This window comes from Chironomus tepperi, unplaced genomic scaffold (genome assembly GCF_022539635.2).
Source record: "Chironomus tepperi strain 1889 unplaced genomic scaffold, CSIRO-AGI_Ctep_v1 contig_445, whole genome shotgun sequence".
In the NCBI taxonomy this organism is placed as follows: Eukaryota; Metazoa; Arthropoda; class Insecta; order Diptera; family Chironomidae; genus Chironomus; species Chironomus tepperi.
The window spans coordinates 3,916,981-3,933,011 of record NW_027226567.1 but is presented as its reverse complement, the minus strand read 5'-3'; the positions used below and the strand labels follow the sequence as shown (position 1 = coordinate 3,933,011).

General features: G+C 31.2%; 1 protein-coding gene across 3 annotated transcripts in view; it reads right to left on the bottom strand.

The window, feature by feature from the left end:
- LOC139098334 (MOXD1 homolog 2-like) overlaps positions 1-15,601 on the bottom strand; it is a 46,574-nt gene extending 30,973 nt beyond the window's left edge. Inside the window, exons 1-3 of one of the 3 annotated variants that reach the window (XM_070650487.1) lie at positions 15,534-15,601; positions 15,259-15,385; positions 516-906 (exon numbers count right to left, since the gene is read on the bottom strand). In XM_070650487.1, coding sequence (XP_070506588.1) covers positions 516-782 — 267 coding nt within the window. In that variant the 5' untranslated portion in view covers positions 783-906; positions 15,259-15,385; positions 15,534-15,601. Of the gene's footprint in view, positions 1-515; positions 907-14,901; positions 14,974-15,258; positions 15,443-15,533 lie in introns of those variants that run through there. The other 2 variants (XM_070650486.1, XM_070650489.1) reach the window with 2 other exon arrangements.
- Positions 15,602-16,031: the final 430 nt, after the last annotated feature.

The window sequence follows — 16,031 nt, the reverse complement described above, 5'->3', positions numbered from 1 at the left end:
TTTTAAATTGAATATACCACTATAAGCTTCCTTAATCTTCATATACTCTCATGTTGTGACTTATTCATATTATATATTTATATGCTACCCCCCATCCCCTGCCTCCCACCAGTCATTCCTTCAATGTCATCTTGTTATACACAAAAAAATATTAAATTGAAAATTTTTCGGATATAGAAAATAAAGGGAAGTGATCGTAAATTGAAGGCATTAATTTAAGAAGGGAAGACATGGAGTCGTTCAAAAATGATGTCAATTACAAATTGGCTTATTAGACTTGCCTAATTTGAATGACATTCAGTTTTAGAATTTAGCTTTGACTAGCTCGAGCTACGCAAACGAAGAAGCCGTTTAGTGGGCACATGGCTGGCATGATGGAGGCTCCTAATTTGAGTACCCAAGCGACATCACTTCCGATCAACTCCCAAAAGATAAACAAGGGAAGCAAACAGGAATTTATGTTCAGTATGTTAATTCCCAATCAAGATAAAACCCAAATTTTTTCTTCTACTTACTTGGAAAAAGGAGTGCTTGTTGTCTATCCATCCAATGATCATATCAGCACCATAAATGTACTCATTACGAGCAAAACCAAATCCAACATATCCATGTGTACGTACGCGAACTTCAAAGATAATGTCGGGACGTTTCACACGCCATAATAATTGAAAATTGTCATCAAGATCCACCCTATGATCCCATTGCATTTCACTTGTCATGCATGATGTTGTGAATGACATCAGCAGTAGCAAAAAAGTTTTGTACATTTTTGTCATAATCATTTTCACTTCTTATTATACTTTTTTTTTATATATATTTTAGCTTGATTCCGTAATATATATTTTATATATATTTTTTGCTGCTGTTGTTGTGTCGCTATATTGTCGGTGACGTTTAACTGTCTGCCTGCAAAAATATGAAGGAGAACAAAAAAAAAATTATGATTACATGAAGATATATAAATGTGGATTACGAGTGTAAACGAGACAACAAAAAAATGGCAAAGAATTAAATGATATAATTCTCTACATTTGTTATTGTGTCATTTTGAATTTTTATAGCTGTAGAATGTTGTGGATATAAATATTTTCGTGATGAAATATTTTCATGAGGTTTTTTACTGTCGAAAAGAATTCTTGAATCTGCATAATAGATGCTTGATTCTTATCAGAGTAAATTATTATTTTGCATGATAATCTGGGATGTATATCAAGTTACTGCATAGTGAATATAAGTTTTTGGCTACTGAGGAATGCAGATGATATCTTAATCAGCGATGACATTGGATGTTTTATTGCAGATTTGCTGTTGATGGATTTTTAATTATTAATTAATATTTTGTTATTTTCAATTAGTTATCTTAATGACTAATTCATAGCATGCAGCATGAGTATAGAGTTTGGTTTCATCAAGTTTGAACTCTTGAATTGATCTTTGATAGGAGTTCGGGTATTAAGTTTCAAAAAGCGCTATTTTGGGCGTTTTATAATTTCCAAGCGCTTTTTTAGGATCTACAGCTTAACAAACTAGTCAAAACTGGATTTGTGTTTGATTTTCATACATTTGGTTGATTTTTGATCATTTATATGCTTTGCTGGTCATAAAGAATCAGACAATAAAATAGCAGCAAAGGTCAAATGGTTAAGTATCGGCTTCCTAAACTAACGATTCGGGTTCGATTCCAAAGAAGGTCTAATTGAATTTAGGTGCTTTTATCTGCATCAACTTAGTTTCTGTGATTCACGGCATACAAATTATACTAGGTAGATTGAATAGATGAAACTCTAATGATTGATGCATCCTTAGTACATGTAATAGTTTTAAAGGGTGGGTCAATCGTCATTAGTGGCAAAAAGCAGACAATCCGTGATAGTCAGTAGAGTATTTTATAAATGACAAACTAGAAAACTCCAAGATACACCAAAATATCGTCTCCAAAACTCATCCTGATCCTGACTTATCATAATATTATATCAGCATCCTGTATACACGCACACCTAGCACTCAAGTCGAGTTATACTCCTTAACATACCCCATCTCCCCCAAAAAAAAATCTCATTTCCTCAAATTCCTCTCTAGTAAATCCACAATAATTCACAACAACTGCCATCAACACAAACTCTCTCCCACATCATATTTGTCAAAACCCAACATCTAGTTAGAAGAACAATAGAGAGCTATGCAGTAAAATGATTCATTACGAAATAGAATAGAACCAGGAGGAAGAAAAGAAAATTAATGGCACTTTGTGGTAATGCCTATACGTCAAAATGCCTGCAAAAAAAAATGAGTATTTTAACAAATTTTTGTACATTCAACATCATATAAAAATGCCTCTTTTTTTTGTGCTCCCTTTTTTGTCACACAATACTATCCAGGATGGGAAAATGAGGATGGAAAGAGCAACAACAGAGACTTTTTTTTTTCACACTTTTTCTCATTAAGCACAAAACGATTGTGTGCTGGCACTTTTTCTCTTCCTCTTCCACATCCTTTTACTAATGAGCACAAAAAAAAAGAAGTGGAAAGAGTGACTCTTTTTATGTGGTGCAGAGTACAACTGCGGAAGTTTGCTCGATGCTTTATAGAATTGCTGACTATTTTCATTCCAATGGACGACTTTTTTTTTTTAAATCCAAAAAGTTTGTTTTACAACTTTATCTGATTTTGTATTCCTTAGCACGCAGCCTACGATCATAGCCATAGATAGATAGATAGAAAGTTTTTAACCATAGCAGATTTTTCGGAACGGAAGTGCGACAAATGCCAAAAAAAAATGAAAAGAGATTCAAATTTGCATTAATGTTTAAGCTAATAAATTAGTCTAAATCTCTAAATTATCGCTAATGGAAGCCACTCAAAAGCCAGTAAAAAATATCCCCTTCTAAAATCATTCTTTATCAAGATTAATCTTCGCGTTACTGTGCCGCGTACACAACAAACAAAAAAGAACTGTTTTTTTCCTTTCTTCTTCAACTGCCTTAATCCATGTCAATTTAAATGTGCGACATAAATTATAATTCAGTGTTGTACACAGTCAGTGAAGATATAAGGAACTCTCGGCCTTCTCTCTTACTTATGTCTTCTGTATGTTGATAAAGATTAACGAATATTAATTTGCATGAGCTCATAACTCAATTTAGACGACGCGGCAACAAAAAAAAAAAGACAATCTCATCTCTCGCTTTTTATGCTATATGCTGTATACATGTTGTTTATGATGATAACGATGAACGACGAACGACAAAGTCTGTAAAAAAAAAGTTGCTCCGATGCGTGTGAGGTTTTTTAAAATAATGGGCGATATTTGGAGTAACAGCAACAAGTCTTAATAAGGACTTTTTTTTTGTGTATCAATGCCAAAAACGACTAAAGCATGCCGCCATCATTATGCTATTCAGATTCACATAATAATGTCTTTTTGATTGATCTAACTTATAAAAAAATATATTCTATGGACTAAAGTGACAGAAATTAGCTTGCGATATACATAATAATGTCCCTTTCCGTCCATTGATTACGTAAATGCTTATATATAGATGATGTTCATGATGATGATGATGAGGATAAAAAAAAATTATGTTTATGCTCTCTATTCAGTCACACACCACAAAAACACATGTTTTTTTTCTCTTTTTGTGTCGACAAAAATAACGAAGGAAGACTGAATATGTTGTAAATGATGTGGTCAAGTAAATGAAAAATAATGAGAGACTCGACACACATGAGATGATGTTTGGGCGCATTTTAATGAGCTATAGCAATGGGATATTCTGTGTATCAAAAGTGTTGTTGAGTTTTAGACATTCAAGCTCCAATTGCCATCCTCAACTACTCGTTTTGAATGAAATTTGGATATTTTTATTGGAAATTTGATGTGTCTGAGAAGTTTGAGAGATGCTCGATATACAAAAGCAACCAAGAAGTCAACAGACAGTTGAAATCTATTCTCAGACACCGGAGCAAGTCAGTTTCAGATAGAAAAATTCCTCAATTACACGAGCAACAAAAACAATTGAAATTCTAGAACATTTTTTGAACTCAAAAATATTTCCGAGTTTCAACTTACTAAATGCTTTAAATACAGGAATTGTCGTAAGCTGTAATATCTTTTATAGCTCATACATATTGAGTTACTTCATTATGAAGACATTAAATGCTTAATTTATTAAGACTCGCTGATTTTGCGCAATTAGATAGCAAAAATCAGGTATTATACAGAAGTTACTAGTGAGATTCTAATATGGGATAAATACTTATTAAACTGACTATAAATTAAGAAAATTTTTATATCTCAATCGGCTCATTTCCTGCTTTAGTTTTATTGCAATTAACTTAATCGATCGGGATTATTATTCTGTGTGTGTGTTTAGCTTTGAAATTGTTCTTAAATGCTGTCTAACTGGCTGTAAAATATGTGGACCACCTCCATGCTGATTAATCCTACGCGTTAAATTCTGTTGGCTCATTAGCAGTCCTTATTATTTAGATTCTGACTTAATGGCTTATACTGCGTGATTTTAAGACTTCACTTAACATCTGCAGCAGATTTAGAACGTAATAAGTGATCATCCCTGCTATTTATCACGCAATATTTGCATTATATGAGAACATCAAACTATTCTAGTCAATTTCCTTTCATAAACTGCACTGCAGAACTGCAACAATTCCGAATTGAACACTTGAGAGCTCTGGGCAATAACAGTCGCTACTGTAAGCGCTCTTCGTGCTTCTAAGCTTCCATTACGAACAAAGAACCAGTCTGCTGCTTATTTCAGAGTCTAATCATTGAATTCTTTTTGATTCGAGTCTCTAAGCTATGCGCGTTTAATGTTTTTACTTCCAATAAATTAAAAATATGTTAAGGTTTGGAATGAAGAAATCCCAAAAAAATCTTTAATGCCGCAAAGTATAATTTTAAAGAATTTTTTTTTTGTTGCATTTTTGTGATTAAAATCTTTGGTTTTCTGTTGAAAATTGTTCAATTTTAAAAAATTCTTTAAGGAATTTGAAGGAAGAAAATTTCAGTTTTTGATCATTTTTAAGCAGAGAAGGCAAAAGAAGGGTCTGGCCGTTTAAGGGTCATATGCATAAGACAGTGATCTGCGGATGCGGCCACTTGCGGAAATAGGGTATCTGCGGTATAGATCATCAGCAAGCTGTGGATTTAGCGGTCTTTCGTCAATTATTTCTACCAGCATGCCAACTCTGTTTTAAAATTCTTAACCTAATGAGCAAATGCTCATCAGACAGCCAATAATAAACTTATTAAAAAAATGAAAAAAAAAACTCATTAATTCCCTATAAGGATCTCACGGCATCACGCAACCATAATTCTCAAGAAATTAAATAATTTAAAAACAATAATAATTTTTAAAATTTTACCCAGCAATTAAAACTTGACAGTCAGACATCCAAACTGATCCCAACAGGCTACCAAAAATCCCTTACGTAAACTTAACCTTAAAAACCATAATGACTATCATCTTTATTATTCCTTATTGTTATTGTTGAAAATAAAGCAGGCAAGAGAAGGAAACAAGAAGAAGAATCAGCAGTAGTATCAGCAGCAGCTACAAAAACCTATTAACTATTAAGAGAAATATATCGAAAAAAGAGTAAGCGAGAGTGAGAATATGTGGGCTCAACAAATATCATATTCATATATATTAAACTAATGTCTATCTATAGAGTCATCATCATATTAATTCTTCTATTTTCTTTCTTCTTCCTTTCATTCGTTTCAATCCACGAGAAAATAACATTTTATTTCTTTTCTTTCTTTCCATTTTACGCTCGTCTTCGCGTATGTCTATAGATATAGCATCTTAATTAATAATTTATGTTAATTATATCTCATTTATTAATATTTTAATTAAAACCTTTGCTCTTTTTAGGCTTCGGGCAATACTCGACGACTTTTTTTGAATTTAAAAAAAAAATATAACTTGAAATTGACATAAATTTCCCACTCATGATCTTTATCTCATTAGTAACTTTATTTAGTCGATCGTCTGAAAGGGGCTGTTTGGTTGTTAGGTAACGAAAGGAATCTTTATATATGTCCTTACATAGAAGATCTGTAGAAGCTATAAAGTTTTTAAATCTGACTTTGTGGATGGTAAGAGAGCTCGTGGTAGACTGAAGAACTCCTGGAAGAAAGCTGTCGATAAAGATATGACTGGGATTTGAACCCACGACTTTCTGGTTGACATGCCAAATTTGAGCCCAGCACCTTACCTATTTGACCAACAAGGCATTTTACTGCTTATTGAGACTTAACGGAATCTCAATACCAACCTCACCACTCCCTTCCGCTAGTCCTTGCCTAAAGAGTGTTATGGAGCGTTAAAGAGTGTTACCTAACAACTGAACAGTCCCCCTAACAAGTGTATGCATATACACCTCCTGGAAGAAAGCTGTCGATAAAGATATGACTGGGATTTGAACCCACGACTTTCTGGTTGACATGCCAAATTTGAGCCCAGCACCTTACCTATTTGACCAACAAGGCATTTTACTGCTTATTGAGACTTAACGGAATCTCAATACCAACCTCACCACTCCCTTCCGCTAGTCCTTGCCTAAAGAGTGTTATGGAGCGTTAAAGAGTGTTACCTAACAACTGAACAGTCCCCCTAACAAGTGTATGCATATATATATCGAGCCATATACTTTAATTTTCGCTGGCTTTGCTTATGAATATTATTGTAACATGGAAATGATTTCTTGAGGACATCGATCGACCACCGTGTCTGTTAGTTGCCATTATAATATAAATGTTATAAAGTAGGAGATTTACTATAATGATACCAATTTAATGTGAATGAATTTTTTAAATGCCTCTATTTTAGTTTGTCAATTTTAGATTCTTTTTCAGTGATATTAATTTGTAAAAGGAAATGGCTAGTCAGTCACAGGTATGTGGACATTTCAATTCTTCATAAAAATGTTATCAGCATTAAGATTGAAGGCAACAGCATGCTCATAATATTTTAATATCATTCATACATATTTGTATCTAAATTAACAAATTATTGTAAAAACTATAATTCATAATGTTGGAGTCAATTTGGATTATCGAATCGATTTGGATTTGCATTGGGACTACGAGATTTTGATAATAAATTAAGACGATTCGAGACATTTAAAAGATAAGGTCGTAAAAAATTATGAACGCTATATTTCTAAAAAATTAAATATTTTTTTGTGAATTAATGTAAAAAATTTGTTAATTTTGACTCGAAACATGCCTCAGATTCAGTCATAACTTTAAAGATGTCCTATTATCATATTGTAATGTGTAGGCTGTTTACAAATGTTTTGAATTTGATGTAATTGTTTGTCACAGAAGCGGAAAAAGCTTCGAGCTTCTCAATTTGTTTACTAAAGGTGTTTTTAGCTTGAAAATTTAGTTGTAGCTTGATTGTAACGTGATACAAGTTAAAGACTAAAACTTGGAGTTTCATTCTTGAGCGGCAAAGATTGTTCAATTGCTAAGGTAGCAGCGTTATCAGTACGCAATACTGATCGAATAGTACTTAGTGTCACCTGAGCAATTTGATAATTATTCCCGAAAAGCACATGGCAGAGGTGAGAAAAAAGTGAGTTAGTGCCGTTGACAATTTAGAAATTTGAAAGATTATGAGATTCCTGCAAGGAACTAAACTTCTTAATAACACTCAAATGACGCTTAACATACATATGAGCATGAAGTGAATTCCCGAGGGATACAAATAAAAAAGGCTTCGTCAACGCTTCATCTTGTTTCCTTTTATAAAAATTATGATTGAAAGCTGTCAACAATCCCAAATTCCATCAAAATTTATACTCAAACATCAAAAATATTCCAAGAATTCAACAAAATGTTGAAAAAATTCCACAGAACCTCAAGAAATTCTAACTAATCTCAAGCCATATGGATATATTTTAGCAAAACATATCTTTTACAATTCTAATCATTAACTTAACTCATTCTACAGTTCCCTCGCAGTTGGAATGATCATTGGCATCTTTTTTCATGTTTCTTAATTTATCTCTTTTTGATCAGCACACGAGAGTGAAGAAAAAATAAGAAGAATAAACATCGAAAACGAATAATACCTAATAAAATGTTATCTTATGCCAGTAAATATCTAAAATCTGCACAAGCTATGAATTTAATCACCTGTATAACAATGCTTAAAGTGAAAGCAATAAAGAGGAATAATATTATCAGTTCTGACCATCAACTAAACTCAAATTTTCATAAATTTCGACACTTTTAATGATCGATACGTAATTTGCATAAATATAAAAAAATTAACACAGTTCCCAAAATTTAATGTCTTACAATACATAAAAAAATTATTCATAATCCATTAAAAAATGGCAATTAATAATCAGAATATCGATGAGAAAGAGGAGGAAAGTGTAAGGCATAAAAAATATTGAAGATCGCGTTAATTTTTTAACAAATTTTTAAAAATGTTAATTTTTCTGACCATAAAAAGTGTCAAAATTTATGAAAATAAACTTGATTGGAACCGTAAGACTTGTCATAATTAATAATGTATGCGCAATGTTAACCGCAAGTTTAAGGAATTAAATTTCCAATGCTTTTTTTACTGTTAAACAATTAACTTTCTATGATTTCGATTGTCGTTATTTATGGACGAAATAGAATTTTATTGGATGCTTGGGAATTATCAGGACAATCCTCATGGGGACATTTGAAGTTTATGAGTCGTTAAATTAGAGAATATTGGCAGGATTTGAATTTTTATGAGCTTGTTATGCATTTTTTGGGGAGAAATTGGATAAGATTTATGGCTGAGATTGAACACTAACAGGACTAGAAGTTTGCGGTTGTTTGAATTTGGTATCAAGCTTGTGGGTTTTAGGGAATTGACATTAAAGCTTCTTTGAGAGGAATTTGTTGTTGAATTCCCAATTTTAACATTTTGAGAGAGCATGGTTATATTTTAATGGTTGTAGATCTTGATTTAAGGATGACGAATTAGATTTTAAGTACAGTGGTCGTTTCTTATATTAATCAAGCACTAGTACAACATAAACCTGTTCATTCAGACACGTGTCGAATTGATAAAACAACCTAATCATTAACTAGACTGCTATGTAACTGCCACTGGGTCTGAAAATGGTAAAGGTGGTTAGATAGCATCGAATCAAACAGAAGGATCATATTGACAGATAAGAGCCAGAGCACTAGCTCGTCAATTTGTTTTTGGATAATAATCACGAGGTCGGAGTCTACTCGAATTAACTTTTCAGTATTAAAATCCATGTCGACTACTAATTCAAGATCAAACCAACTAGTATGACTAAATACCAAATTAAGAACCACCAAAAACTTCAAAATTTCTATACATCTGCTGTTCAACAAGCCCCATAAAAGGCATTATTGAGCCAATTCCTAAAGCAAACTCTAAAGCATACGCGAGTCTTCATTAATACAATCCCCAAATCGATTTATTTACACAACTCTCATCTACAAAAACAAAAAAACATCTGTAAAGCATCAAAAGAGATACTTCTAAGAACCATAAATCTTCAAACCCCTCAAAAGCATACCTCAAACTCTCAAGCAATATCCACGTGCTGTACTCTTAAAAAAAAGCACCGCTTCTCAATAACCCATTACCACCTTCTTTTTTGATAAAATCCAAAACAAATTCCAACAATCTCTTAATACAACAGCAGTGAGAGTAAAGGAAAAATCGATAAGAAAAATGAATTTTCCAAGAAATTTTCTTTCTCTCTTTTATTTGTAATTTAAACAAAGACATAAGAGAAAGCATAAAAAGATGACAATTTTATAGATATTTCATAAAAATGTGTCTTTTGTGCCCGAGATATCTCGAAATAAAAGGGAAGAAAATTGTAATTACAGTGTTTTTATCCACAATCCCATCCCTTTTTAAAAGCCCTATCATTATTACTATTATTGTTGCTATATCTCCTACTGCCTTAAACTTCTTCGTTCTTGTCTTAGTGCAGTGGTGTGCAACCTTTTGCATTTGATGTATATATCAGACTTGCGTCATTTCATTTCGAAAAAATTCGAAATTAGTTCGAAAATATTCGAAATTGATTGCGAAAATTCAAAAAATATTTTACCGTTGATATGAATGTAAACAACGAAAAATATTTTTTAAAAATTGTCAGTTCTTTTCATGAAATTCCATGAAGTTAAGACTCAAATGATCATTAATATCATTGCTCATTTGAAAGAAAACAGTTACATGCATCAGAATTTGTATAAATATTGATTTTTTGTTTGTAACGAATTTTTGGAATTTAAAAATTTTCAACGGTCATTTATTTTTTAAAAATATAGTTTTCATCCCCGTTTATTCATTCAAATAATAACGATCAATATTTGAAATGACGCTAGTCTGGTATATATAAGTGGTAAGGAGCGATTGAAGCTACCAGAAGGTGGCTTTCTTAAAAACGACCGTTAAATTTTTCAAAAAAAATTTTTGTCCGTAATATTTAAATTTTTTTTGACCGTTACTTTTATTTTTCTTCGTAACCTAAATTTTTATTTCAAAATAAGTTGAGTTCGAATTGTTCGACAATCTAATGTCGAATGTACATTTTGAGTGTGCCCCGCGTCAAGCAGGTTGCCCACAACTGCTTTACTGTATAAACATGTTCATGCTGGCTTTTTCTATATTTCTCTGCTTTGTGGCCACACACATAAAGAAAGTTTTGTATACAAATAGTATTTCATATACACCTGACGATGCTATTAAAGTTTAAAATACCTTAAAAAAAACTACCCATTTAATATAAACAACGTAGATGTATTTATCATCATCATCAACATTGTACATATCTCTGCTCTTTTTTGTATTTACAGTCTAGTGCCTCCCCCAACACACAAGTATGTATAACCATACGTATAATAGGTGAATTGTTTTAAAGTGAAAAAGATATTTGTTAAACTACATTCATATCGTAATTCTCCTGTATTCATTCACATCTATCCTTTGAGAATTTTATCCGAATGAGAAATAATAGCAAAATAACATAAACACAAAAAAATAACTTGTTCCTTTTTTATTCTATCCTAATCGTGTAATATCCATTAAATTATAATTGCTTGAACATGTGCACCAAATATCCAAAAATTTTCTTCCATCCGCAAATTCATAATTCATTGGATAAAGTTTCAAGCTTTTTTTATATTATTTTATTCTGTTCTGCAACTGGGGAGTCTTCCTTAATTTTTTATATGTATATTTCTACTTCCCCGCTCTTCTTCATGACCTGCTTTCAGTATAATTCTAACCCTAGATCGGATCGGAATGTCTTAATTACATTTTAATGATTCCATTTTCTCATATTTCTCCCTTGATTTATTTTCCATCATTTTTTTTTCTGTTCATTTAATTCTCATTTTTTTTTTTCAATGTTTTTTTATTCATCAATTTTTATGAAAAAAGAATTTGTTGATTTAATGTGTTTTTTAGTGCAGTTTTAGGGTAGGTATGGGTTTGTTCTTTGTCTTTATGTCCTTCATAATTATTAGTTTTATAATAGTTAGTTTTCTAGGTCAATGAAATGTGGAGCTAAATGAATAATAATGGGGATATTTGGTTGTATAATGTCATTTTGAATAGAAAAAAGGATAGTGCTAAATTGTGGATCTAGATACACAACATTCATGTTGCTAAATTATTTTAAATATTCAATTTTGATTAAAAAAAAAAGAACTGCCCGAAAATCGCAATGGGCTTGTAACAGAGATAAATAATTAAATTTATTTAAACATGTTTTAAGGATGCTTAATAAAGTATCGGACATATATATTAATTCGTGTTACACACGGGTCTATTTGACGGTCATTTGGAAGTTACATAGAGTGATGCTAGGACTCCAGCGGACACAACTCCACATTGGAATCATCTCAACTCTGGTTTAGAGTCTAATTGGAATCACATGAACTTATTCTGGTACTTCGGATAGATATCCCGAACTTATCTATCTTATTAAAAGATTAGAGCAGATTTGGCAGGACTCCAATGTGGAGGCACCTCCACTGGAGTCCGAACTCCAAGAAAAAGTGGAGTCTGACTCCACAAAGTCCGGAGTTTTTTAGTCCGGGCTTCAAAGTCCTGCCAACTCTGGATTAGAGACCGCTCATTTATAGAATAACAAACTATTTCCAAGAATTAAATACTAAAATTCTCGGAACTTCCATTCTTCAAATCTAATATGTAAGTATACATCCCCATATGTAATTTAGAATTTGCTACTATTAAAATTGAGTAAATTCTAAAGAACAGACGATTTTTCCTTGAAATTTCGAAGCTATTCTTCTTCAAATATTAAAAAATACTAGTATGTCATTAAGGAGTGAATCGTGGACAAAACTTGAATGTCATTTTGGGTAGAAATGTCTAAAAATTGTGTTTCTAAGTTGGTGTGATTGGCATTGGGTCAAATTTATTGAAAAATGGCCCACGTCAGAGTCAGCTAGACAAGATACTACATTTTTTGAAGAGTTCCTTCCGAGAAGAGTTTAATTATGCACTAAATAACCTTTCAATAAGCATGCTTAAGAGTTTTTAGTAACCTCAAAAATTTGAAGCATTTTAACTATGTCGGTCGGATATTTTTGGTGCATTTTGAGTATATCCTATGTATCGTCCAGAAAAATCTAACATATAAGTAAGAAGTTAGCACTAAATCGATATAGCAAGGTAAGTATCTAACATTAAATATGAATCACACCTGTTTTTGTCGGTACAATCGTCTTTATATAACAATATAGCATCTTATTCTCAAAGAATATTCCCAAGGAAATAATTCTTAATATATTTAAAGGGATTCTCGTATAATAAAATCTTATGAATCATAATCCGCTTACATATCAACCCATTCTTGAAGTCTATATTGCTACGATACCTAATAAATGTAATATTTGGTACACAATGCAAAATAAAGTCTCAAAATTTGATTCAATTCACAAAAACCGTCACCAGATTAGCATCTGGATAATACTTTTAAGTTAAATTACAATGCCACTGAATCCATCCCAAAGTTATATCTATGATTCCCAGCATGCAAATTCAATTTCTTCTGGTTCAACATAACTCAATTGAGGTGACACTTTATGTACAGTTTTTAATCTCTTTTTGCCTTTTTCGAATTAAATTCATCCGGAACATTTTTCATAAAATAATCTTTCAAGGATTTCTTTTTTTTTGGAGCTGTCGCAAACTTTTCCTTTTTTTGCATATCTCCAAGAATTAAGAATTTCGGGTAAAACTTTTCTATCTATTTCCACCATCATAATTTAAATCTCTAAGCACTCGGTGAAGTAATGTAAATAATAAAGATATTTTCCACGATTCAGCAGAGAGTTGTAAGCAGTAACAGAAATGTTGTTCATGCTTCTTGATACTTGCTTCCTTACAATTTCATTACGAAATCGCAGACAGTTTGAATTTGGAAACAAGTGTAGAGAGAAAAGAAATTATTTATTGATTTTTTTTCTTCTTTTCTATGCTGAAAATATGTATTTTATTTTTATTCTATCCTTACATATATACTCGATTCAAAGGTTCAGAAACAGATTCATGCAATGTCGTAAACATGTCAAATTCTTTCCTTTTCTTCTTTTTCGACTATTTTCAGATTTTTTTTCTATTTTTTCTATTTGGATCAATAAAGACGGTTTAAAATTTTTGTTCTCTTTCTTTCTCTGTTCTCTATCCGTGATCCCTTTTTACTTTCTGTCTTATTTAACAAACATCGTGTGTCCTAAAGGCATGTTGTGTCTACGAGAACTAGTAATGTCTTTATCAATTCATCCGAAAATAAAATAAAATATTTCTATTCTTATTGCATTTTGATTTTTTTTTCATGCTGTATGTTAGACTTAAAATCATCCTCACACCACACCGTAAATGGAGATGTTGAAAATATCTTATTTTTTTTTGGTAAATAAACTTCCTCGGATGTCATGAACGAGAATTTCATTTTGATTTTGATTTGTGTTTACCTGTTTCTATTTCGCTTACTTCTTCTTCATGCCTCTTAATAATTATCGTTTATGATATTTCTGTTTTTGGCGCACTGTATTCTGTGAGAATATACAATATTTCAACTTTGTTAACAGCACTTTGGGTCTGGTTTTGTTTAGTTGAGTTGCTGAGCACGTGAAAAAAAATTTCTTTTGTTTGTTTTCCTTTGAAAATCAATAAAATTATTTTTTCATGTGAAATTCGGCTGATTATAACCCAGTATCAAAATAAATGCTGAATAATTCAATTTTTTATGATAATAATACAGATTGCGGCAAGATTTTTTTTGTGTAATAATGTTGAATATTATACTTTTATGTAAACAGACCGGTAAATATGATGAAATTGATTAAATTTTATTGACTTTTGCACTGTTGATGGATGATTTGCTTGATTTACAGGTATTTTGCACTTTTATTCACTTTAAAAACACATTTTAACTAATTTTTGCGGATTTTTTTGTTGTCAGCAGCGAAAAAAATACTGAGGGGAAATTTTTGGTTGCTGCAATTTTTTGCCCTTTATAATTTTTTTGAATTTTAAAAATACGTTAAATTTTAAATCAGCCTTTTAAATGTCAAAAATCACTCAAATGCGCCACGCACCTCAAAAATCAAAACAAAACATCCATCAAACTCAATTCCTTCTAATTTAAAACAAGGATAGACGAAAAATAAACGAAAGAGAAATGTCAGTAAATTGGATAGAGAAGTAGATCTTAAAGAAAACATAATTAAAATTCTGACACAAATTCCCTAATGTTGAATATTTTTTTTGTACCAAAAGACTTAAAGTCGAGCACGAGTGAGAGTGAGAAACGGAATGAGACTAAGGAACAGAAAATTTTCTTATGATAACTTACTCAATTTACATCGAGGAAAATGTGAAAAACTTTCCAAAGTAATTAATGAATTTTAATTAAGATGGTTCTTCTTCTCGGCACTTTACGGAAGGAGCTTACAGCTTAATATTTTTTTTTATTTTTCATAAAACTTGAATTTCTTCTATTTAACATAATAAATCATTCATTTTTTTAGTCTATTTTACTTATGAGAATTATTAAAGTTTAATAAAATTTTTAGATGAAATTTTCAGTTCCGCAATCAATTTTTACGAGGACTCTTCAAAAACTTTTTTAATTTGAATTTTAAACCTCAATGAAAAATTCACAAAAAAATTCCACAATACACTCAAAATTTTCATAACATGACGGCATTACCTTTAAATATTAAAATATTAATCCGATTCTCATCACTAATCCTCAAATTAAATTGTTTCTGGTCTACCCTTTTTTTTCTTTTTTGCTCGAATCAGGCAAAATTATAAGTTTTTTCTTAATTTTTCCACTGTACAAAAAAACATAAAAAAAATATGAAAATCTTTTCTTTTTTTAATAATGCAAAATTCACTTTTTTTTTCAATTTTTATTATCATTCACTTTATTTTCATTTGTGTAACATTTTTTTATAATCTCGAAATATTTTTTTTCCATACTTTTTTTATTTTATGTTCTATTTTTTTCAATATTTTTAAAATGTGCGAGATAAAAAAAAATCCACGTCTACTTTGCTTCACTATTCGTCACGAACTAACTTTACTACTTTTTTTTTGGTGTGTTGTGTGTTGTGCTTACTGCGAGGACTGGTTGGATATCGCAAAACATATGAGAATATTACACAAAAATGTGAGAGAGAGGAACTGAGAGAGCGGCGATTGAAATATTGAGAGAATTACGTACGAGACTACGTTTTACGTAGCTTTAAACATTCTCAATATAGAATAAAAAAAGGACGTTGTGCTCGAGGCGTTAAATTACATGAAACAATGAGAAGGAAAATATATATATTTTTTTATGATGAATAAAGCATAAAAAGGAAGGGAATTGCATGAAACAACATAAATCGATTTAGATCAATCGTTTTGTGTAAACATAAGTATAATAATATTTTTTTGTTTATGCATTTTTTGGTTCCTTTCCATTCCTTTCTCCTT